At 35.6% G+C, this 26,881-nt stretch overlaps 2 protein-coding genes across 3 annotated transcripts in view; one reads left to right on the top strand and one right to left on the bottom strand.

Moving 5' to 3' along the window:
• The window catches only part of RGS20 (regulator of G protein signaling 20), a 34,049-nt gene extending 25,045 nt beyond the window's left edge, over positions 1-9,004 (top strand). For both annotated transcript variants that reach the window (XM_086888178.1, XM_086888186.1), the window contains 4 exons: positions 1,354-1,502; positions 5,510-5,596; positions 6,427-6,661; positions 7,896-9,004. In XM_086888178.1, the coding sequence (XP_086744304.1) occupies positions 1,354-1,502; positions 5,510-5,596; positions 6,427-6,661; positions 7,896-8,084 (660 nt within the window). In that variant the 3' untranslated portion in view covers positions 8,085-9,004. The remainder of the gene's footprint in view (positions 1-1,353; positions 1,503-5,509; positions 5,597-6,426; positions 6,662-7,895) is intronic.
• Positions 9,005-12,552: 3,548 nt separating this feature from the next.
• Positions 12,553-26,881, bottom strand: part of TCEA1 (transcription elongation factor A1) — a 28,342-nt gene continuing 14,013 nt past the window's right edge. The window contains exons 4-10 of the mRNA XM_086888203.1: positions 22,463-22,550; positions 21,281-21,429; positions 19,392-19,448; positions 18,385-18,539; positions 16,880-17,026; positions 15,898-15,969; positions 12,553-14,826 (exon numbers count right to left, since the gene is read on the bottom strand). Coding sequence (XP_086744329.1) covers positions 14,818-14,826; positions 15,898-15,969; positions 16,880-17,026; positions 18,385-18,539; positions 19,392-19,448; positions 21,281-21,429; positions 22,463-22,550 — 677 coding nt within the window. The 3' untranslated portion in view covers positions 12,553-14,817. The remainder of the gene's footprint in view (positions 14,827-15,897; positions 15,970-16,879; positions 17,027-18,384; positions 18,540-19,391; positions 19,449-21,280; positions 21,430-22,462; positions 22,551-26,881) is intronic.

The following is a 26,881-nucleotide window of genomic DNA, read 5'->3' as shown; positions in this document are numbered from 1 at the left end:
ACTCTGCTAAAATAACATTCTTTCTTCTCCTGACACTTCTGTTGAGTCCATGACACAATCTGTACATTCCCCCTCAAGTTAAAACAATAGCATTTTCTAAACCTGGATGAACATTTTAGAAAGGAAAACAACTTTTAACCCCCAAGTATTTATCTCATTAGATTCAAGTCTGATATTACAGATTTTAAAAAAAGAACTCAAAATTGTTAGCAGTTAATTTTAATTCTCCTACAATTGTCATGGCCTCAAAAGAAGGTTTAGCAACCTGAAACAAACCTACACACAAAGGGATCTCGTGACACAGGAGGATGACTAGCTATGTATTCAAAACTCAAATACAAATAAAATGAAGAAAGCCATACTCATCTTTGTACAAGTTAGCATTTCATCTCTCAAAGACATCTGTCACTTACATATGGCAGAACTTTCAGCATAATAAGGAGAGCCCTATTAAGTGCTGCAGAGCAAATGTAAAGCTCAGAGATAGGTCAGAAATGAACAGGGGCTTCAAGGGGACATACCATTTCATCAACTTATCTGCACAATCTGCAAAATGCAATCTCCAAAAACACTTCCTACAACTAGGCAAAAAAGTCAACCAGTGCATCCAGCAAAAATTGTTTCATGCTCTCTACAGGTGGGGGGAGTTCAGTGAAAACCATGTAATTCTTACCATCTAGTTTTGTGTTTCCTCCCTATCTTCACAGAAGCACAGAGAAAAATGTTTTCAAAAACTGTGACAGTCAGACCTTCCATGGAGAAATGAGCATTGGCCCTTCCCCCTTTGCTACAAAGGGAACCAGCAGGTTTGAGACAAAAGGCCAGATTTTCAGGAGAGCTCAGGTGTCTTACTCAAGCATCATGAAGCCTGTGCATTCTGGTAAAAAGAAAAAAAAAAAAAAAAAAAAAGAAAAAAAAAGGAAAAAAATGAGGCCCTAGCTGCTGCTATTCTGTTTATTCTGCTATTTTCTTTAGGATGGCCTTGAAGTCAAAACCTCAGGAAATCCTTTTCAACTCCTAGGCTTATATACCTCAGTGCCAAGAGCTCTAGCTCTCCAAGACCCCTCACTTGTACCTTTTGCTCTCTGCATCACCACTCCCTTCTCATTGTATTCCCACACTGTGAAGAATTCATTAGCCCTTTGCCTTCCATCACAGCACTTAAATGAGTGATTCTTCCAAAGGATTCAACACCTAAGAACGTTCATGGGGGAAGAACAGTGATTTAGCTTTTCAGTTCCTTTGAGGCTGTGGACTTCAGAACTTCTGGGTAAGACTTTTAAAGCAAACAAAAAAAGGAAAAAAAAAAAAAGAGAGCTGTTTCTTACTTCTCCCTTCTTTTGTTGCTTGCAGCCCATGGGATCAGAGAGGACGGAGATACGCAAACGGCAGATGGCTACGACCCCGGAGACCCCAGGTGCTGCACAGGCTCAGCTCAGCACAGGAAATCGAGGGTCCAATGCCTGCTGCTTTTGTTGGTGCTGTTGCTGCAGCTGCTCATGGTAACCCCTCTCATTCAAGCCTCTAGGGAACAGAATAGCAGGGAAGGAACACATAGCTCCTTCATTGGACGACATAAGCTAAAGAAAACACTTGTATAATTCTGCAAATCTGGGACACAAAGTGATAACTGTGCTCTACTACTAGATACAACCTTCCACACCAGTGTACTCTGTCTTTACCCTGCCATTGAAATAACAGATTTTAAAAGAAATATCTGTATTGCTTTTTTTGTCAATACCTATGTAATGTCTATTTTGTGCTGGACAGGGTCTCCTCAGCACTGAGCTTCACAAAGGCTCCCACAAAAAACTGAAAGCAATACCAGAATATGTCACAGCTTTAGATTTAGATTTTGGCCTTGACAAGCAGCACTGAAGGTGTTAAATGGAGTTAGGAGAAGTTAAAAAATGATTTGTAGGTCAGAAAATGAATAACCAGGTGCCCAGCACTCTTCTATTCCCCTGAAGGTAACTGGATCTGTTGTCATTAATTAGTACTGCCAACTGATGGCACCTGCAACTTGTATGAAGAGAATCATGGGACCAGAAATTTTAAACATGGAACATATTTACTGAAGATGAGGAGCTATGCAGAAAAAATGCAGAAAAACTCCCATTACAAAAGTCCCACTCCTGTTAAGGAAGATTTCTCAATCAAAGCAAAAGAGAGGGAATCACTTGATTCCTTAAATTAACAATGTGTTCACCTTCATTTTTGTACCAGCTCCTCTAGATTCATGTGATTTAATTCTAAACTTAAAAAGTAAATTTACTCAAAAGACCTGTATCTGCATAGGGTAAAGTGTTACTTAATGGATGAGAGTAGAACTTGCATTCATACAAGCCATGGAGTTCACCCAAAACACTGACAGCAAGTGGAATGCTTCTTAGAAATTCATTATCCACCACATAAATACTTCAGAGCAAGCAAAGCTGGCACTGAGGTGATGGGAAGTGGTCATAAATAACCTTATAGGCTAGGAATCTACTCCACTGTTGTTTTCCAACAGCACCTTGTGGCAAATGCTTTGGAAAACACCATTAGAAGGCAAAGGAAGAGAAGACTTATCATTTCCTTGCTGTTGGTACTCAGCTCATCAGAAGCCAAGACACACAAAATTCTGCCCTCCCTAATGCAAATAGGGAATATTTTGCAAGAACAAAATGCTGCTTGGAGGTTTGGGGTTTTTTGTGAGATGCCAAGAACTCTGCCTCTGACCCTACCAAGCTTTTCAGCAGGTGCTTAGAGGTAAACTAAGGTAGAATTTAGAGAGACATTAGCACTCTTCCTGTACAAGATCAGTTTGCTACCTATTGCATCGATGTTAAAACACCCCACACAAATTCCAATGCCATTTCAACAGCTGTCCAGTGCAATTGCAAGTGGTTCAGTTCAGAGCTGCATTACACAAAAATGGTTTTCTGTCAAGGGAAAAACATGATATTTTTATCTACTAAGTCACAGTATATAAAATTTGCATTTTACCTTTTAAATTGTTGATAAAGTGTTTTTTGGGGTTTTTTTTGGGTTTTTTTTGTGATTTTACTTGGTATTTTCCTGGATGCTCCTTTTCTGTGCATCTCACTATTCAAACAATTCAAAGAAAGCAATTTACTCAATAGGGTTTGTGAAAGTACCCAAATTTCATGATGCTTAAAATTCCTATTTGCATTTCAGAATCATCTGGGAAACTAATACAGGCTCAGAAGCAGAGCAGCTTGTTTCAGCTTTAAAATAATTTCAGATTTATTTTTTTTAACAATTGTTTTCTAGTAGCAAGAAATGCAAAACAAACCGTAATTAAGCTATTTATATTCCCCATTCATAGACCATTTCCTCAAAATAGCCTAAGCTCTTGGAACAGAAAAATTATGAATAGGAATAAAAATAACAGTCTCCATGAGTCATGCAGCTGAGCTGCTGAACATCCAATATTCAGCATATTCTTAATAGTAGATTTAGAATGAACTGAAATGAGTCTCTCAGCTGGATGCTCAGAGCCTGTGTTCATTCCTGCAGTCAAACCCAAGCCTCCAGCCTATTACTCTTCCAGATCCCAAGAGGATACAGTATTGCACTGGTCTCTTTATTTTTACTTGTACATTTCTACGGAAAAAGCCTGCCTGTAAGTAATTTTCTGAAGCATGGCATGTTTTCTTAGGGACGCTTTTGTAATTTCTTTGGTCTTTCTCCTTTTCTATGATGACTGTATTCCTTGCTATTGGATCTGTTGGTTGCCCTCAATCCAAAATAGCTCTGACAAGAGTATCACTTCCTGTCTGTGTGTGAGGAATACGTATCACTTTACACATTCAAAAAAGGCCAGAACCACTGGTAAAAAGGGTAGTAAAGGCTTGAGACCCATATAGTCCAACAGAATAAAGAACTAGCATAACTACTTACTTTTTTCTCTTTTTTTCCTGAAAAGGTAAGTTGAAATAATTCATGGGTTTGATCATATGGTTCAGATGTTGCTGAAAAATAAGTGGTTTTTTTTTTTTTTTGTCTACTCTCCATCTTAGCAATACAAAAGCTTTTTTATGTCTTCAACATATGGACTGCCATGGCAAAGAAAAAAGCTGGTCTCTGCAGACTATGAGCTACAGTAGACAAAGATGGAGAAGGAGATGCCCAGTAAATAATAAGGCACACATAAGACTTGACCAAAAGTTTGGAAGGCAAAAGAGGCAGAAAAATCCATTGGTTTAAGAAAAAACCTTCCTAGAGATAAATGAAATTCTTAGTGATTAAGGCAGCAAAACTCAGAACATTAGCATGAAAGAAAGGTGAGATACAAATGAAGAAATTAAGTTGGATAGTTCCTTAGAAGTTAAAGTGTCTGTATTGCCTTGTTTCAGCTGGAAGGCCCGTTTCATGTAAGTAACAGGTTATTCACTGCTACCTTTTCTTCTTTACATATTTTAAGCAGTTTTACAGATTATATGACTGCATGCATATATGCATGTGCATTTCACACTAAGCTACCACAGCCAGGATGAACTGGAATGTAGTACAGTACTCTCTAAAATAATATTTATATTTTCAAATCCAGTTTCAAATGAAAATGAACCATCTATAACTACAAAAGAGATTTTAAAAAACTAGAGCTATCTTAAATAATATTTTATGAAAGAAGCAGGAGTTGACAGCAACCCTTCCATGGGACATCAAAACCTGTCAGTGACCACTAGTGATTGCAGAAAACTTTGTTTTTGTGATGCCACAAACAAGTGTTTCCGCTCAGACATACTCAAAATGTTATTCAACAATGATAGGTCTGCTCTTTGTGCTCCAGACCTCACATTTTGATGCATGTATTAGCAATTTTGTAAGATGCAATCAATCACTGCACAATCTGGCTGTATCTACATCTGAACTCTGAAAGATGCTTACCTTTCCAACATCACATACAGAAAGAAGTCTTTAGCTCACTTAAATCTTGTGTCCTGCTTCTGAACTCTGGCTTCCCTACAACATGGTATCACCACTCCAAACCAGAGTCTTGGTCCTCATCACAGCCAAGCAGGAAGAAAATGGAAACAAACAAATCTAAAGACACCTACCTTGAAATCAAACTCACATAAAACCAGTGCATCAGGTCCAGCTTAAGTAAAAGCATTGCACTGAGCATACACAGAAAAACACACAAAAATCAATGGAGAATAGATTTGGTGTACACATATATATATATATATATATATATATATATATATATATATATATAATTGGACCTGACAATCCTTATGGGTCCCTTCAAGTTGAAATATTTTATGAAACTTTCCTCCTTTAAAAAATCTTTATTATAGAATATTAAACAGCATTCAGCTACACTCAAAGTTTATACAGTTGCAAAATTAAGGTAAGAATGTAACTATGGGTAATGTGCTTATCATTAGCTTCTGTGCTTTTAGAATTACATTTTTTTAGTATACAGGGAAAAGTATCTGGTGTATGTTCAGCCTTTTTCTCTATAAAGTTCACTAAAACTTTGTTTGCTGCTTTGCAGTCTTACTGTTAGAAATCAAGAAGAAGAGAGAGCAAGGAGAACATCTCATGAACTCCAAGCAGAGGGTATTCCAAACTGTGAGGAAAGGTATGGTCTTTATTAAGTGTTCTGTCAAGCTAAAATGAAACAAACCCAACAAACCATACTAAGTAATTGCAATCATTTACATGAAATATGAAAAGAACTATTATCTACTTGTCATTTACACTCAATTTGCAAGTCATCTGGTTTTTACCTCCTAATGAACCAAAGGTCTGATTTATAATATTTTACATTATTTATATGCAGCACATCCCCACTCTCATGACAAATTAAAACCAGCATTTTAAACTGTCTTCCTTTTTCCTGGAATAATTTAAAAATACATCCTGCTTTCACCCAGCAAGTATGCAGTGAGCTTAACCAGCAGTGCTCAGCCTTACAAAAACAATAAAGCAGAGCTTAGATCCTCCCAAGTCAGGCAACAGTTTCTTCAGAAATGCTCAAACAGGTAAAAGCACCTGCAAAATGGTAACATACAGGTGGGTACCTTTTGCAGTGTTTAAATCATTGCTTTTTTATATGTATTTTCATTCAATTTTTAACCACAATTTAACAAGGAATATTAGGGATAGGAAAAATATCTAGCTGTTGCACAGGTACTTCTTTGTTGCAATTACTCTGAGCAGTAATCTGCAATTTCTGCATCAAAGCATAGGCAATCACCTGCATCAGAGCTTTTGACAGCCACACTTTCAAAAAACATCTCATAAATGTGTTTACAAGAGTTTGCACTTGGGTTGTTCCAGTGAGGAATCAGAACCCCATGAACTTAACAATTTTGTTCTATTGTGATGGCAGATGCCTCCTGCCAGTTGCAAACAGCTTGAGTAACAACCATTCATTTCTCTCTTCTTTTGCTCTTCTTCCTCCTTAAGCCCTGCTCCCACTCTCGAAGAAGTAAATGCCTGGGCTCAATCATTTGACAAGTTGATGCTTACTCCAGCTGGCAGAAATGCTTTTCGTGAATTTCTAAGAACAGAATTCAGCGAGGAAAACATGCTTTTCTGGATGGCCTGCGAGGAACTAAAACAAGAATCCAACAAAAGTGTCATTGAAGAAAAAGCAAGACTAATTTATGAAGATTATATTTCTATCCTTTCTCCAAAAGAGGTATATTGCTTTCCCTAATACATTCTTTGATGTTTCTTTGCATAGTTAGTTCTAACGTGTTTAAAGCTATAGCAATACTAATGGAGAAGTTCCTCTCCCCCACCACCATTCCACTGCCATCAAGTAGATATTTAGGGGAAGAAGGCACCCATTGTTGAGGTGAGATGGTCAAACTACTTTCCTTCCTTTGTAAGGAAGCTCTTCCTATGCTACACTTGCTGATGTGGAATATTTAGTCTGAGGCACAAATATATGATCATGTTATCCTTGCGCAACTCAAATTTTAGTTGTTGGACGAATCAGTTCCTTTTTTTGTTACACTCAGAAGGGGGTGTATGTGTCTCTCCAGAAGCACAGTAATCACAAATAAAGTGTTATTTTTAAAGCACGAATTTCTCAAAGAGCAGCTGACAATATATGGCATAGAATAAACACAATGACTTTCCCAAAATTTTCAAAACTACTTGTCACTTTGCTGTTAGCAAATATGTCAAGTTTCAAAGACACCTCAGTACAGTCTGAATATAATCCTGCCAGGCAGGCTGGAATTTTAAACCTTCCAACATCCTTGCAAAATTGCAATTTAATTTTTTTTGGTGCCAGCTACACTTACGCACTTATAAAAATGCTGCTTAAATCTACCCAGTCTGTTCCTGCAATACTAATATCTCTCTAAAGACACTAGACACTTGCAGAAAAAAAAATGACATTACTGAATGTTGTATGGAATCATTATATAGCCCTACCTGTGGTTCACATCAATTCATTCTGATTTTAAGAGCAATTTGATTAAGCAACAGCTTTCCAGGTTACATTGTCCGCCTGCGTCATACTCTTACTCCAAACTCAGTCTCTGTACAACAGCACTAGGCTCTCCAGGAAATGAACTGTCACCAAAAATTACAAATGCTCTCTTCTAGAGAGCAGGAAGTTGGTCTGGAAATAACCCATTGGTCTCAGTAATAATGGGACTGCAGACAGACTTGTTCAAATAAGGTACCTCAATGAGGACATTTCTCTACCCATACTCAAGTTATTACTCCATTCCAATTTTAACAGAATATTTTTTGCTTATTTAGCAATTTTTACAGTCTTGGAGGACACCAGCTGAAATACTTAAAAAAGATGGCTTTTTCAACCAATAATAAAAAACTAAGACCGTCCTGTACTATTCACCTGTACTATTCACCACTATTATTTAATTATTTACATGACTTTCTATTTTAATATGCAGGTCAGTCTGGACTCCAGAGTAAGAGAAGTTATTAACCGAAATATGCTGGAACCTTCACAACACACCTTTGATGATGCACAGCTTCAAATTTATACCTTAATGCACAGAGACTCTTACCCACGGTTTATGAACTCTGCTATTTATAAGGACTTGCTTCAGTCCTTGTCTGAAAAATCCATCGAAGCATAGAATTTTTTCTTATATGTATTTATTTTAAAACAGACAGGACTCTGGGCTACAGAAATCCACCGGGAATTTAGAATTAAGCAGATATTTACCTGAAAATAACTCAGGCAAATTTTACTACAGACTATGTAATTTAAATCCGCACAAAGCTCTGACACAATCAGCTAAGTACAGTTTCTGATTAAATTCAGTATTACTTTGCAAAAGGAAATGAAGAGAATGAAAAAGAAACACTGTTCAAAAAATGCAGTATTTTTTCAAACACAGCAGACAATTTAGTCACAAAGCTATTACAACTTATATCTGAGGTACAAATACCAACTGTGCATGAAACTAAAACTGATTTTTGAGTGTTAGAATTTTCTTGAAAACCAAACCAGTTGCCCCATCCACACTGTGACCAAAGTAAAAATATTACTGTTAGTGCTGTGTTACTCTAGGCAGTGCCATCACACCTGGCATAGGTACATTCCACTTATTTTGTTTCCACATATATGTAGTAATGCATATATGGTGCACTAATGGAAATTGGCACGCAATCTCAAGTTCATGGAAGTTACTGGTTGAAATAATGCTGCTTATAAAAAAAAAAATCCTTTGCTGAAGAATTATTATTTTAGTATTAGAATCTGCTGAAAGCATTAAGTTCCCTTTGTTGATGTTCATAAAGTTAAATTATTTATTTCAGAGGAAGACAAGTCTGGGCATTCAAATTCCAAAATAAAGCACAAGAATTCTAACATATTTTTCTCTTCTCTCAGTAGGTGTTTGTAAAACTCTTCACTATTTGCTCTCAAGAGTATGGCGGTTTCAGCCATCTTGGGTTTGTAAATATGAAATTATCCCATTCCCTGACAGATCTTGTAAGGTTTCCATTACAGATATACACACAATTTACTTAATAAAAGCAGAAAGATGGAACTTGTGTTCTGATACAGCACTATTTCAGACTGTCCAACAGCACCAGCTCTATTCAGTTATAAACCACATTCATTTACAGTATACCCAAAGCATTACACTTAATTCCTGGTCATATCTCGATATCAATAATCACAGGAAATACTAGGAAGAAAGTAAATTGAATCCACATAAACTATCTGTAGATCTGTTACTCTAATGTCTTCTTTCTTCTAAATTATAAGATACACTATAATTCCACTATATTAAACTCTGGAGTTTATAGTGGATTTCCAGTGAATTGTATTTTTTTCCTGTGTATTTATTTAATTGGTCAAAAGACACATACAGGTTGGAAAAAGACATATGGGAAACAGAAGGACAAAAAAAAAAAAAATACCCCTAGAAGGGAGAACCAGACAGGCATAGTTCAGTGATGTGTACTGTAGCCATTCCAAAACACACTCTTTGCCTAATTCCAGCACTGGAATGTATGAAAAATACAAAATGGGAACTTTCTCTAAAAAAAGGAAATGGGAAGAACAAAACAGAATTTAAGAGAGCAATTTACTTGTTTCCCCAATGCACTTGACAGGAGACATGTTGTGCCCTTACTGCATTTGGATTTTGAAGCACATAATGATTTGATTTTTTCAGTACATAGCACCAGGGGAGAAGAGCTGGTACATGGTGACTTATCAATGCTATGGGCTGGTTCAAGCCAGGTTGGATGGGGCACTGAGCAACCTGGTCTAGAAGAAAGTGTTCCAGCCAGTGAGGTTGGTACTAGATTAAGGTACCTTCCAACCAAAATAATTTATGATTCTATGATGTTTTCATCATCTTCCAACAACAAAACACTATTCAATGTGTCAGCACAAAAAAGTAAACCAAAAAAACTACAGAGAGCAGAGCAAAGCAAAGTGCTTTTGCCCACTGTAGCACAGTGCTGGATGGCTAAGTTAAGAGGAAAGCCTTCACATACCATTAAAGACACAGTTCATGTACTGTTTGCCACTGCTTAACCTATCAATGCTGGTTACCTCAGCTGAATTTCTATTTAACACACCCAAAGCACTACCAATACACTATCAGTTTATGTGAAATATTACAATGTAAGTAGCAACTTCAGCAAAACAAACTAAGTATCTTCAAAAGGCAGCACTCACAGGGAGCTTGCAGTCACACAGATGATGCTGTACTAATTTTCATCAGGGTGGGTAAAGTGCTCTAAATCTTTAAGTTGACAAATTAAGTTTAACTAGGTCAAATTCAGCTTGTTGGAAAGATATGCACACATCAAAAAAAAACAAACTTCAAAGCATGTCACCTCACAAAATGGAGAATTTGATTTCTTTTAAGTTATCTCTCTTCCCTGAAAACGTATTTCATTAAATGCTGCAAGACAGACTGAACACTCATAGTCCATATCAAACAATATATTCTATTATTCTGCAAGAAAAAGGAAGAAAAAAGATGCAATGAAGTTAGACAGGAGAGAAAACTATATTGGTTTGGGCAGTTTTATGGTTAACATAAAATTATGAAAAGAAGAAAATAGTAATTTCTAAGCTTATTTTCCATATGCCACAAGTTCTAAGCAATTGACACCCTCTAGGCAATTTTCATTTTACTTCTGCATTACAATGTGTTGACATTTGCAATGTGCATTCTTTCCTGAAATATTTTAACAAATGTTAATGCTGTGCTTTAGGCTTAAGCTTATACCCATCACCAGTGGCAGAATGCTAGTCCCTAGATATCCCAAGAATACTTCCTGAAAACACAAACAACCCACTCCATTAAATATCTTGTTATATTGAGACAGGTTAATGCTGGATTTAATTGATGCCATGGAGGCAAGGAGTGAGGGAGGGAGAAGATGAAAGCAAAAACCCACCCACACAGACAACAAATTGTTAATTACATTTCATCGCTATATACCTGCTCATGGTGCATAAACTTCTCAGGGCAAAAGAAGAGCACACCAAAAAGGAAAAGTTTCCATAGACAAGCTGTTACATGAATAGCAGGAGAAAATAATCATATTGACATAAGACATTATTTAATCATGTAAGAAATTATCACAAAATCAATTTATCCTAGGTTGCAAATGAGCATGGTTGGTTTGCCTTGGCATTTATCGAACTGCAGGATATCATTAAGCTGTAACAACTTTCCAGTCCACTGGCATTCTTCCTTCAATGTCTGCACATCATAAAGCAGTAACTCCTACAGAACATGCATACTGTTAAAGACTGCTCTTTTCACCAGCCTGCTAAGCACTATTAAAATTGCATGGGCTCCTTCAGCCAACACATTGTGCTTTAAATATTGACCTTTAAATTCCAAAGTCGTTAGCACAGTACAAATGGAGAAAAAAATATTATATATATATTCTGAAGGGCTCTACCATATAAAGGTAGATTAAAATTCATCACACAAGCATAATGTATTTTTACAGTTTCTGATTACAAAGGATATCAGAAAAAAGATAAAGTGATGAGAAAGACTATCATATCACATTTAGTAATTTTTAAACGACTTTGCTGTAAGCAGTTCTTAAGAAGATGTGTCTTCTGCCATAAAAGGTATGAGTATCATTTCAATGACATTATGAAAGATTTTTTTATACTAATGTTGTAACTAAATTAATCCCAAACTCTTTGAAATGGTAAAATAATTCAAGAGTAGTGATGATCTAGTGAAACAGAAGCTAATATGCAGTTGTATAAAATTATGCTTAAAAGAAGTGAGATTCCTCAGATTTGTTTACATGAATGACTACTATTTCAAGATCCATTTCCAGAGGCATGTGTTTGGAAGGTAATACAACCACATTTTACAGAATGAAGACTTCATGTTGATGACTTAAGTCCTGTCAAGGCTGGCAAGAGTTGTGAGTTGCGATTTAAAATTCTTGTATGTGATCACAAGCGGAATCCTGAACTCTGGATAAAAACTAAGCTCTCCCTTGGATTCACAACAGCCACGATCACTGGGCAAGTATTTGCCTTCTGCTTAGTGATAGTCAAAAAGAACCATTCTGTATAAGATAGTTTAAAACTCATACTTTCTCCTGAACAAGATAATATACGAGCAAATGTATTATATATGAGAAAATGTCTTCTAATGAAGGATCCAGAAGTTGTGTTTTCTGAGCAGCAGGATCCTCTGGCCTTGCTTACAGAAGATTGGATCCTTAAAAAACTAAACACACAGTTTGGAAGAAACGTGGCCCCCTCTTTCTCTCTATTAGAATTGTGTACAAACTACCTTAACTTGAAAGACAACTCAGTTCCATCTGAGAGAATTTAAGTGTCCATAAAGGTAATAACCAAACCTGCTATTCTAAGATGAGAGTCATCACCAGTTCTGCTGGCATGTTTCAGTGCATGAAATATCCCAGTGTACTGGGTCAGTCATAGCACAATTGGCAATCCAGTAGACAAGCCAGCCAGCTGGAGAAATGAGACAGTCTCAGCCCCACCTTTGCATCCTCTCTGATACAGGAGGCAAATTTCAGACAGCTGTGAAAACTGCAGCAACTATTAAACAGAGGTCCATCCAAAGATCAGTACCAGAAAGTTTTATTTTTGGATTTGAGTAACAAAAATAAGGCATGAATAGAACAGATGCATTTTTGGATCTAGTTGTTGCACTCCATCTTTCACTGGGCAAAAGAAACACTTCTTTTTACCGTGGGAGAGAAAGATGAAGGCTGCTACTCAGGTATCATCAAGTGAAATAACATTTTATTTCAACTCCTACTTGGATACACCTGCATCACAGAAAGTGCTACCACAGTTCTGGTTCTTTTAGTAAAGTCCAGATATATTCTGGTGACTATAGAAAGACAATCACTAAATTTTCTCCAAAGGTATTTCTTTTCTAAGTGTCACAATCAGACACGAAGATTAAAGGACACACAGTGTGAGGAAGGTTATGCAAACCAACCAGTGCCTGCCCTGTATATATAAGCTGTGAACAGCTGTGCAAATTTAGGTCTACCTGGCATCCAATTTGCTGTCGTTTTTAACACAATTTTTTGGACTTGTTCTTTTAGAAAGATTCCCAAACAAAACACTCTAATTGATAGTAAACATCTGTAATTGGTTTGTTGTCCTCAACAACTTGAAAAAAAAAAAAATTTATAACTTCTAGTAACTCTTAGGAAGCAATCCTGCCAATAGACCTACACACAGACTAAAAATTAACCCATGCTGCTAGAAGAAAAAAGTGTTTTCTAAAGGGCATTAGTATAAATTGATTTAAAGTGTTTATATATTAAAAGCTATGCAAGAAATTTTAAATGGTAAGCAATTTTCTGCCTAAAAAAATAGTTGGTAACAAAGCTTCTTCTATTTTAATAATTTTTTTCCCTTCAGCAGAAAAGCCATGCTTTCTTGCATAAGCTGACTGGAAAAGGTTGCTGTATAAAGTACTAACCAAACACTTCTTGTCTCTCAAAGTTTAGGTGTCATCATATTATTTCCAACTCATTTGTTATAGTTGCAACCATCACATAAAAAACATTCAACATAGAAAAACTTGTTTTTCCTTTACATTCAAGGAATTTATTCACCAGGAGCTGTGCATACTCTTCTCATTCCCTCATGAATAATTTATACAGTGCCAAAAAAGACCACCTCAGCCCCAAACTCCAACAAATTAAGTAATATAAAATTAGATATAATGAAAGAATTTAATCTTTTCTAAAGATTTTGACATGTTTTCCCTTGAAAACACATTTGCAAATATTTCTAAACGTACACTGTTAAAAAGCAGACTCTAAAAAAACAGCATTTATATTACTTTTCATATGGAAAAGATCATAACTTTTACAATTTATTCCCACTTGCAGGTCTATGATTGACACCGGATACCCTACATCTCAGAAATAATTTCATGAACATAATCAATGCCATTTAAATGAAGGGAGTATAGTACTACCTCCCCAGACAGTTTAATGTAATGAATTGGTTAGCTGGTGTTATTAGGATAGCCTACAACACAATGCCTTTGCTTATTTACAAAGTCTAAACCCAAGTTGGTTGTCAAGCACATTAAACAAGAATGAACACTCAAATCAGATTTAACCACTATTTTAAGACAGTCTTAGAAATAATGCCTTACTGATAGAATGTAAAATACATGCTTTGGGCAATAAAATATATTGCATTGATTAAAGCTGGTTACATAAACAAGCTTAACCAACCACTGCAAAAGAGGTCATCATATCCACTAATAAATATCCAAACCCCATGACTGCAAATTTAGTCCTAGTCCAGAAAAAGCACAAACTAGAGAGTTAATTAATTGTGTTTTAGTTAACAGCTGAATTTAATGTTATGATGAACTTATATACCTTTCTACTTGCAAAGCAAAGTGAAGAAGCAAAGCGCAGAGAGAAACACATTTCATTCTGACAATTGAGCAAATGTGGAGAGGCAAAATACACACAGAAGGAGCGTGTATATTTCAGACCACAAAAAATACAGTATATTACTCACACAGTTAGAAAAAAACAAGACAGTTACAAAATGTTTAACTGGTAAAAGTTTAATGTCAACTTACTTATAAAAATGAAAAAATATTTTAAAATTCACCATACAATTGAGCAACCTGGCCCTACTGACTACCAGCTATAGGAAGGCATTAGAGGAAATGATGGTTGTGTCAAAACAAAGGCTAACTTGAGGCATGTATGCTGTTTTGAAATAAAAGAAAAACCAAAAAACCCTCTCATTTGCAGGAAGCTAGATGCTTAGCCTAATTTTTAAAGCTAATTACAAAATCCTCGTTCATACTGGTCCAGATGTCTTGACAACTTCTTCTTCTAACAGAACTGTCAAAAGAAAAGAATTTTTTATGAGATCTTCATACAGCTTAGTTCTAAATCTTTGCAAGAGGAAAGAGAAATACAACACCATATTTAGGATATGGAAATTACTAATTAAAGCATTTTCTTATATTTTAACCATTCCTTCAGGCATCTGTATACAGACACTGCTGCAACTGCCACCTTAAAAAAGGTTTTAAGGACAAACGTACTTTTGCAGGTAGTGCAAGCAATTCCATCAAACAATTTCTAAGCTTTATATATTATTTAGGTATCTCAAAGCACATATCTGAACAATATTCAGCAATAAGCTATGTAAACCAAGATGCATAAAATATTTTTTTATGTGGCAGTTTTAATGTATACCATGGCATGGACCTACAGAGCTGCAGTGTTCTTAACATAGAAAAATAAGAGAATGAGGTTATCATGCTTCCTATGGCATGCAATCACACCTTAACCTGTAAATTTTACAGGCCTTCAAGTAAACAAGTGTTTCTCCATTTTATTCAACTACCAGTGTTTCTTAGAAACTTTATAAATTCCTGTTTCCCAAACTTGAAAAAAATATTCAATTAAGTTATCACTGCCCTACACTTATCCTGGCACAGGAATACAGCAGCAGTCATCTCTCTGTTTTTATTGCTTCTTCTTTTCAGAATAGCAAAAAAACAGAGAAAACAATAACAACAAAAGGTCTAAAAAAGGCCTTTTACACTCACCAAAGCAGAGATTAAAACCAGTTAAAAGAACTTTGGGTAAAGAAAGCAAAAACACAGTGATTAGCTTGTCACCACATTGTATGGCAAAGCAGTATTGTAACTAAATGTTGCAAGGACTAAGTCCTGACTTCTCCCCTCCTTTGGCACCAACCTACTTGAGAGATCTCACACCATCAGTGAAAAATACATTTCTAATTTAAAGCTATTTTGCAATCTCTACTTGCAATATCACTAATGGGTTAAGAAGTAACTAAAAGTGAACAGAAAATGGTTTGTCACATTTACTGTAAACCCAAATTAACCACAGAGGCTGGCTGCCTGCTATCAAATATGCAGAATAGTCTAACAGTCTTACCTTCCATCTGTTTCCACATTCATTACAGACAACAAACGTTGTCATGGGTTCATCAGCACTGCGGGTTTGAACCTTTGGCAAAGGCAAGAGCCAGAGCGGAAAAGGAAAATTAGTATCTTCAATTTTTGTTAGTGTGTGTTCAATGTAACTGTTTAAATCAAAGTTTAGCATTAAGGAAACAAATTTGCATAAAATACAAGTTAACTTTATGTATCAACTGAAACTGGGCTTTTTGCCTTCCTATATAAATTCCGATTCTGAGAGATTTAGTAGCAGTAAAATACCAATTCCTGCACTGAAACTGTGCACATATTTCTAGGAGCAGATTCTGCACTAAAAGTACAATGTCCAGTACACCTTCACACACATTTACTGATGCAAAGGCTTAAAAGTCTCATGACTGAAAAACAGCTTGCTATTTAAAGCATTTGATAAATATAAAGTATAAATGCAGCCGATTCTATGATGAAAATTACATTCCCTGAAGCACTGTTAAACAAATTAAAGCACCCTTTCTGTGGCTGTAGGAATGACTGTAAATCAGGGTCTAGTGTTGGTCAAATGGCACATTAAATAGATGTAAAAAATATACACGTGTATGTATGTATATATAATTTTCTGCTATTTAGTCCCTCTGTAAAAATAAGCTTATGCACATTAAAAACAGTATCTCTCCTCCACATAAACCCCTTATCAATATAACGTATTAAGAAGAGTTAGCAAAAATTCAGCACTGCAAAGAAACTGAAGTTTCGATCTATACAGATACTCAGCTTCGATCTACATAAAATTTGTGGCAAATAAATACAACAAACTTGCTTTACATAAGCACAACTAAGTAGGTCCAGCTATCTTCACATTTTGTAATTTGTCAGCATATCGTTAAAAGTTCATTTTGCAATACCAATTTTTTTCTCTGACTATCTTTATATAGGACTTAAGGTTTGAAAAAGGAAAACTAGGAGTCTGGATAATCACGCACCTGGGTGTATGTACAGTTCTTCTTTTTGCACTTGCCACATGTAAACAGATCAGTTTGGGTACCTCCTGTTTTAGCCATCTGGTGCTCTCTGATGGCTTCTTTGGTCAGGTTTTTGCGCATTTCTTTCAGCTCATCACTTGCCATTTCCTATAAAGGACAAAGAGCATACAGAGTTTACTAGAGAGTTTTAGCTTTAAAACAAGTTACCACAGTGCGAGCCAATACAATTTTTTATTTAGAATCCATGAACAACAACTCTGTTGAAGAGCCATGTAATTCTACACATTTTTAATTTTACAAGACTTAAGCTGGGATATTTCACAGCACAGAAGCTACAAGAAGTTAAAAATGTTCTCCTTTTTAACACGGATAGGGAAAAAAAAGTACAACATCAAACATCTAGAAACATTTCTATGTAAATACACTTCTGAAGTTCAGAAACTTAAGCAAGGCAAGATAGAGGACTTAAAAGTTCTCCAAAGAGGCAAAAAAGATGCTCTCCCTAGGTCAGATCCTTGGATAATTATCTCATTGACCTGCATAACATTTATTATAGAAAAAAATTTACATTATTTTGACTACTTCCATATTTGTACTGATAAATACAGTACAGCCATAATTTAGCATATTTCACCAGAAATCATATAAACTTAGTTTCTAAACACTAACTAAATAGTTCAGAATCACCCATTTTATTTTTCTCTTAAAACAGTCTTAGTGCACAAGATCCCCAGAAGGTCTAGCAATCAAGTGAACACAGCAAAACCAGTTTGTTACATTTTTCTTCAATAAAATTTTATTCACCATCCCATGTAGGTGTGGAATGAAAATCTTGCATCAATGCTTCACTTCAGAAGTAATCTTAACACTAAGGGGGTTTTAGCCGTTGACATTTTAATCCAAAACACTAATCAATGCACTGGACAAGACAAAACATATGTTTGTGCATATGTACATAAACATGTAGAACAAAGAAAATGAAAATACATACTGAAGGTAAAACTTGCTTTTTTTACACTTTCTTTCACCAGCCTCTGTTTGCCCTAACCTTTATGTGAAACTATAGTTAATAAAAAAGCCAACCAACAAAAAAAACCACCACAACTTTCTTTTGGAATAAAGTTAGTCATGATTTGCACTAGTTGACCATAATAATTCCCTTCAGTCTCCAAGACACTCCTTTATACCTCATGTGAGGGGGCAGAACCTAACACACAGAAGCAGAACTACAGAACTGAAACAAGATGTTAACAAGATGCGTCTTCATTTTCCTCTCCCATAAAATCTATTTCTTCATTTGACTTTCTAGATCTATTTTGACTTGTAAAGACAATTTCATGGCCTCTACCCCAACACAGCCCTGTAATTCAGATTCTGCAAGCCAGAAAAAAGCCACAGTCTTTCAGAACTACGGGCAGCTTACACAAATTACTTTTGTGGCTAATAAACACAGGCCAGGATGTAAGACCAAGAGGGAAATAGTTCAAGACCTGTGCTTTACTTACCTCTGCTGTCATTTTGGCAAACTTGTCAGGAGGAATGTTTCCACATAATACATTTTTCCTTAGGTTAGGGTTCTTTGCATCCTTGAGATTCGCTATCCTACTTCGTACCCTATTTTTGTATTTCATATCAGTGTTTTTTAATTCTTGAAAAATAGGTGCTTTAGAATTAAGGAACAAAACATGGATAAGTAAAATAGAGCAAAACATTAACAAGTAAAACAGAGAACTAGAAAAGATTCATTTTGGGGGCAAGTTCTAAATCAGTGTACTCCTCCACTGCCCATCAAGTTCTCTCCCCACCCCAACCAACAGCTACTTTCCTGTTCAATACAGCAGAATTCACAACCTTCTGAAGCCTAATCATAGTTTAGCACAGGCTTAGTGAAATATGAATTTTTGGGCAGTAAGACCTCAACTGTAACAGTAAAAAGTCACCCATAAGTTTATGTCCAGTTTACTGATCTCATCCTGAAAATTAATTCAATTCTGAACCAAATATTCAAACAATGACAGTTCACTAACACTTTTTTCTTTTGTTAAAAAAAGAAGTGCAGATCTCTGTTCTGGAACTGTTCAAACACACCACTCTTTTTAAAACTGCAAATCCATTTAGAAATAAACATGTAGAAAATTAAATAAAGACACTAGAAAATGATTAAGACTGTTAACAAGAAAAGACTTTTAAACAGTGTAGAAGAGCCCAGCATTTTATGTAAGAATGCTTCAGTAAGATATAATATTGCTGCTACAAGGAAAACATATTGAGCCGAAAAGAACCCACTCACACTCACCTACATGCATTCCTACATATTTTAAGGCAAATCATTTAGGTTGGGCTGGTTTTTTAAACACTAAATTTATGTACTGATGTGTTGAACACAGTGCCATTTTTGTTTCATATGAAATACAAAAACATTCAATATATAGATCAAGTTAATTAATTTGAAAATTACTGTTTTTTAAAAACACTCCTGCTCTAGATCACACAGATATACAACAAAGGATATCTTCTTCAATCTGAGAACCCAGCTCTTCTTCATCAGCACCAATAGCAATGTAATCATCTGAGGAAAACAAATGATAAAATATTAGCAACCTGACACTCTGTGTTCTATATACCTGAGATCCCTATAGTTCCAGAACTCTGAAACTCAGCAAATTATAAAACACCTTTTTATACATGTAATTTTAATTTACTGTGTACTTAAACTTTCAAAATTTCTTACTTGGAAGAACACAAATAAGTGAAAGAAGCAGAACAGAAGGTTAAGAGTTAAAAACACTTAAAAACCAAAAAACGTCTGACACCTAATTGTAAACACAAATAGAAACAAAAAACATTGCTATACAGAAAAACCTAAAATATTCCAAAAGGGTTGGCATCTCTCCCATCTCCACAGCCTGTGCACAGAACAGGCAATTATAAAAGGGAAACATTTTATATTGTGTTTAATCAATTGTTTTAGTCCACACAATACAAGAATAAGCAAATAAATGTTTTGCATGCATGGAAGAGAAAGATTTTATTAGAAACATAGTAATTAAATAACAAACAATCTTATTAGATTTTTTTTTTAACTGCAAAGCAGAGACGTGTCATAAAACATGCAAATTAGAAGAAATAGACCACAGCAGTCTTGAAGGCAATACAACACTTCAACTAAAATGTCTTAAGATAACTGTTTACTGTTTCTGACCAAAACACTTCCTCACAAAGAAATCTACCTTTCCAAGACAGATTAAGAACAAATTACATACAATGTTTGCCTCCTCGTTTCAGTATGGGTGTATCTCAGTGAGTATTCCAAATATCATTTGTCCTTTGGTCTCATACCAAAGGCCATAAAATAAAAAAATAACCTTATTTTGATATGGAACATCAGTTTATATGTGCTGCAAAAAGCAACATAGCAAAAAAGTATTCTGGAAAACTATCTAAAATGAAGACTTTACAGAATTATGAATACTAAGATGCTATGATACTAAGACGTGACTGCTCCCAAAAGAAGTCTATGAACTATATATCCAGATGACCACAAATTCATGGTCTTTAGTCAGCTTTGCTTGTTGTCTATACATGAATTTATATGAATTAAAAGAAAGAATAAAGGAGTGAAGAGAATAAACACAGATGATTCAGAAGTCTACTTACAGTGGGCCAAGTTACACTAAGATATGAACAGAGAAACAGGAGCTGGGTCATAATTTTGATAAAGAGAAAAATGCACCAGGAAAAAAATCAGATAAAAAAATCTGAAAAGTCTAGCTTTCAGTTTGCTCCTTATCTAGCAAATCATTCAATTTGTTGGTTTAAAGACACCCAAGCGTACATGAGAGATAAAAAGAAAAAAACCCAAACAGTCAAGGAATTTACAGATACCCAAAAGGCATTGAGGTTAAGAGCAATGCAAGACTCTCTTATTGCATCTTGCTGAAATGTCAGGAACAAATCAAAACAGATAGGCAGCCTTCAAAAACTAAAATCTGAAGGTTCCCAGGACCTCTGGTGTAAGAAAGACAGTCTTGTATATAGCCACACCCTCTCAGTCAAAAAGACTGAGACAAAAAAAATAGCAGCCTCTACAAAAAGATTTAAATGAAGAATTAAGGAGGCAATAACATTCCTGAAAAGAAGATCCCCTATTGGCAAGGTATCAGATGAACTGAGCCACAAAATGTCCTCAATTAGCAGCAACAAAAATGCATTTTGAAACATTCCCATGCTGTCAAGGTTACTCATTACTTGCAGCTTGGGTGAACTGGTTTATGGGTCTACACACAAATGGACACAAACAGGGTTTAGTCTACCCTACAGGGCAGGAGAACAAGTAGAGTGGGAAAGACAAAAACAGTGAAGGAAATAGTTAAACTTGAAAAAATAGTCTACAAAGCTCACCTCCTGTTCTGAGAGCTGCAGAGAGCATTTCTCTACATTTCACTCTTACAGAGTCTGAAGTGCTTGGTGCCCGGGGAAAAGAAGGGATGAAAGAATTTGAGGGAGCACTACCCTCCTCCTTCCTGCTGCTGGAATTGCTACTTGAACTGCTAAAGAAAGGCAAAATGAAAACCAATATTAATGTTTTTTTCCCCTTCTTCAAATAACTTTGTTTCTGAGCAAAATACGGGTCTTTTGCTACATCCTTTTGATGGCATTCGAAAATAAGAGCACAGGCCACCTTTTTAAAGTTATTTATAGCTCTAGAGTCAAAGCAATTTTTAAAGTGTCTTTAGACTATTCACTAGGGTATTCCACACAATAGAGACATAGCAGGTATTTCATTCCATTATGTGGCACATAAGCTTTAATTCTCAGTTCTTTACATTAACATGAAAGCTTTTTTTCCTCCCACGGAACTTTACTTTATAAAACAGTGACGATACATCACACCAACATTCACTCTGCAGCAAATGCCTTGCATTCAATCTGCTTACTGTATTGAAGGGGTGCTATGGTCACACCCCCTCCCCCCCCCTCAATTTATGTAGTTTTGCAAACTGTAAACCAAGTTTTCAGCTTCCATCTGGACATACAGTTAGAGGTTAAGCTTCAATTTTAAAATGGCTGCTGAACAGAGATCACTAAACTCAGAAATGTATAGAAGAAATGGGCTTGCAAATACTCTTTTGTAAATGTTCTTCATCTCCTGCAGTGGCATTAATGTAGGCTTTTTTTCTGGTAACATATTTTGTGTTTACCAAAAAAAAGTGCAATGTTTATTAAACATAAAAGCTAACATACAGAAGAAGCATATGCAATTACCACAAAGCAGAGGCTGAAAGTCGTTTTACAGTTCTCAAAGCTGGGTGCTAGTACTGAGAGAGGACAGAGTATTTGACAGACCCAACAGATGGAATAAACAATAAACTTGTCTGGCCATATCTTGACCTATGTCTTTCTTTTTTTTTCATGTCAACAGTAGCACAGTTTATTTCCCCAACAACACACTGTTTCTTGTACAGCTCTGCCTTTCAGAAAAGAATATGGCAGCTGTCTGTAATATGACAAATTTGGACCAAACAGTTTAATGTCAATTTAAACTGAGTGAGATTATTTGCACAGCCAATAAGAATTAAGCACCTTTCTTCTCTGGCTTCAGGGCTGTTTTGTGAGGAAGATGCAGGCTCCTTTTTCTTTTCTTCAGAATCTTTATCAGTTGAAGGTCCATCTGGAAATACAAAACATGAGAAACTCTCTTCTACCCAGAAATAGTAACTGATTTAAAGCAGCGGTAAAATATCATGATTTCTCCTGAACCACTTGGAAATGCTATCAGCTCCCACTCTCTGCTTTGACCTTCTCTCGCAGCACAGCCTTCCACTTCCCAACACCCTCCCAACGCAGGAAATGGAAAACATGACAACACTTCAGGATCCTTCGAGTCAAGTCCAGCATCTGCGTAAACTGGCAGTGAAAACATGATGGAAACAAAGACTTCCATGATTTATTTTTTCCAACACTCCTGCATTAGGTAGACAGTAACTTCCTAGGATTGCATCAAGTCTCTGGAATTTGTCTTCCATGTTTTATATACTTAAGTTCCTACTACATACATGCCATTCTTTTTAATTATATTGTGGAAGACACCATTGCTGGCAAAATATAAAGTAATTTTCATATTTTTGAATGAGTTTTCCAGACACACAGACAGTATCTTCTGTGATAGCACTTAAATTATTTGCCTCAGTATTTAAATATATTTGAATCTGCAATTCCCATAAAGGTTATATTTCACTACGATTTTGTAACGAATAAAGACAAAAGTCTTTATGGAAAAGAGCAATCACAACATTTAACTCCAGCACAGCAAGAATGCATACACCCTTCTATTGTAAAGAGGATCTCAGAGTGGCTAAATTGAGTGCCTGCTTTGATTTGTTCTCTAGAAAGGCTGGCTCTCTGCTGCCTACAGAGAAAACCTAGTGAGATTGGCATCACTGAGTGACAGATTTCGTGAATTCCTCTTTCTGAGCCCTTATAAAGCTGCTATTACACTTCTAAATTTGTAGACTGTATTACTGGAATAAGAATATATTACAAACTTTAAAATTAATTAAAAGCAGAACAAGAAAAGGAGGGAAATCTGTTAAGGCTCAGTCTTGCCAACAAAGATGTCCTGAACTAAGCATGTAAATCCTTGTTTAAGCATCTATAAGCATCCTTACTTCCAGAGGAACCCCGTACCTGTGCTTCTCAGAGGAACTTGGTTGTACATAACACAAAAATTTGGGTCTCCTCAAACACTGAGCTTTTAATTTTTATAGAGTAGAAAATAACTGTACTGGCTTTCTTTTTATAGGAACAATAAACTGAATGTGATTTTGATCCTTTCCTAAACCTGTGAGTTAAGGAATTTATCTAATCAAATACCACTTTATTAAAAAAAAATCATAAAAAGAGAGTAGAGACAGCACCACTGGATCAGACCAGGGACCAATCTACTATTCTGTCTCCAGCTGCACCTATAAAGAGATACACACAAAATAGAACAGGAACCAGAAAAGCACAAGATACTTCTCCAGAGTATTCCCCCAGCCTTCGAGAGCTCGCCCATTGTTTGCAATGCTGTATTCAATCCTTGATGAATTTTGTTTAAGAAAAGGAAGATAATTAAACACAGATGATGCACTCAGGCTGCCTTTAATAAGCTGAAGATGTTATTTAAAGAATTCCTAATAAAGATACCAATTTAATAAAATAATTTAACTAAGAAAGCAAACAAGACTATAAACCGAATGGATCACATGAGTTCTCTGCTATGACAACTAAAGTGCACTAAGAGAAAGAAAACAACTCCCATTTTTAACATGCATACTCACTCTCTCTATGGCAACAACTGATTACATGATATAATCTTTAGAGATGCTCCAAATATGCACACAATCTCATTTTACTTCATAATGTTTTAAGTACATGCTCATTTCTGTCAGAGGCTTTAAGACAAACCAGTAGATCAAACAGGTATCTTGGGGTACAGCTCACGTCTGCAAAGCAGGACCTCTGCTTCAGCCCCTTTACCTACACTTTGTTTTCTGGCACACAGGCTGTCAAATTCAGGTCTGCCCTGTGTATCTCCTGTTTATTATGCAGCATACACACCACAGTGGTATAGCTGGCACACAGATCTCTCTTATCAAAAACACTTCCATTTAGCCCAGCACCATTTCACCACGGGCAGGCACCTGCCAACACCTGCCAATACCCCAATAGCTTCTTTCCCTTATGGAGGGCAGGGTATACACAAAGCACACTGATAAAAGCACAGCTCCTCCTATAGCTGCAGACCAGTCAATGCAAGGATGTCTCAAACCAAGGTCAGGCTTGAGCAGCTGAGACTGGACATCTTCAGCATGTATGTCTTCAAAACTACAGCTTCTTTAATCACTTAAGAGTTTATAGATATTTTTGCTTAATCTAGTTTCAGAATGCTGAAAATAAAGTTAATATTATCCTAAGTGCTTAAGTTGCTCTTATGGATCATAAATTGGAAAGCACTAGAAAAGATGCTTTCTATCTTTAAACTCACATATCTTGTTTTATTGAAATACTGTATTGACAAAAGAACAGAGTCCAATTAACAGCCTGCTAGGCAGCATTTCATCTGTCCTCTGGGGAAAGAAAAATTATCCTTGACAAATTAAAAGTCCCTACTAATTAGCTTATTTTACATTCAATGACCAGACTCTAATAGAAAGGAAGAAATGGGAACTATGAACAACCACAGAAATTCTAACATAGTAAGGTGGAAAAAAACGGCCCTTCTGTGAAATGACTTTAAAAATTCCAATGTGATTCACCTCAGGAAGTCTACAGAACATTATAAATATTTATATAATATAAACTACAAGTTGTGCAGATCCTTTTTGCACCCCATACAGCTATTCAAACTTACTAATTTGTGCTTCAGAAACAAATGGAAACTGTAACCAATTTTAGGACTGACAATTTTAACTTTGCAGCTTTAGCTACTGCATCTTCAGGTAGCCATTAAAAAACCTCAAAGCTTTGGTTTTTTGTAAGAGAAGCTAATTTATATTAACACTTCTTCTTTAAAATACAAAGAACATGGTAGTAACAAGAACAGACTATAAGCCACTGGAATAAGACATTCAAAGTTTAACAGCTGCTCTGCAGCTTCTACCTGGACTTGCAATTAATTTGAAAGATACTTGAAGCTTCTCCAATGAAAAATTTCTCCAGGGTCAAATAAAACAGAACAGTAGTATGTGCAATTGAACAAAAAATTTTAAAGTAGCAAGACACAGCCAAATAACATAATTTATCTGAATGTTAGAGGCCATTAATAGCCTTCTCCTAAATTTTTCTAACTGTATTATAAGCCAACACTAGACATTTGCTAGTAATAAGAAAAAACAAAAAATATAAAGATGCAATATTATTAATTTATAAATCTAATCTCAAATTAAGAAAAATATTAAAGTAAAAAATTTTTCCAGAAACGTTAATGAAAGGTGGCTAGTTATTACCTGGAAGCACATGAAAATTTAATTTAGCGGGATACTGTGCGTTGCCTACTCAGGAATCACCACCAGGACTTGGAAAGTTTCCTGAGTATTTGGTTTAAATAAGTTAAAGAGAAAAGAGAACAGGTATCAAATTATACAGTTATTAATTTAACAACGACCTTCACATTTAATAGTTATTTAGGCTTCATTTTCCAGACTCTGACCAAATAATCTTGAGATGCACAAGCAGCTACACTTGTCAGCAATTCCTCTGCAAGATATACTAAGGCATGAAGGTAAGTTCATTAAAGTTTCTTTTCAGTAGTAGCACTGGGAGGAGGAATATATAAAAATCCGTATATAAACAACCAAATTATGAACTGTTTGCTATTTTTAAAGATTTTTTTATCATTACTGACAAAAGACCATGATACACGGACTTATTCACTATTGTGTTTTTCTCTTATATAGTATAATGCATTGTGTATTGTTATCTCTCTGCTGATTAGCTTAACAAATCAAGACCTATTAACAGTACATGAACAGTTCCAAATATACACTTGACAGGAGGTGATTTCTACAGCTCATACCAGATATGAAAATGAAACTACTGAAATTGTTTTTGCATGTCTTACAAAGACATGTACTCTTCTTATCAATAATAAATAATATTTGTAAATGCTATTACACTCTAATTTAAGAACTTGCTTTGCCAGGAACATTTTTTTTTGGCAAAGCCAGTAAGTTGAGATGTCCTTGAACAACTTCACTTATGACAGCACTAACATACCAGTAAGATAGTCCTAGACTGCACCTGCTGGCTCCAGGAGAATCAAATCCAAGTTTGAAATAACAAAGGATTTTGTGAGCAAAGTAATATTAGTAAAATACTTCTGTGATGCCTGATTAGCATTATTAACAAATAAACACTCTTTTAAAATAAAATTACTCAGGCATGTCCTTCTTTGAAACAGGCATTTCAAAATGTTTGTGGCCTTACTTTTAGTTTTCAATAGTGGTAACAGATGCTCAC

The sequence above is a fragment of the Cyanistes caeruleus genome, chromosome 1 (assembly GCF_971803275.1).
Source record: "Cyanistes caeruleus chromosome 1, bCyaCae1.hap1.1, whole genome shotgun sequence".
In the NCBI taxonomy this organism is placed as follows: Eukaryota; Metazoa; Chordata; class Aves; order Passeriformes; family Paridae; genus Cyanistes; species Cyanistes caeruleus.
Note: the sequence above shows the minus strand (reverse complement) of the source record. Positions and strands in the feature narration are given on the sequence as shown.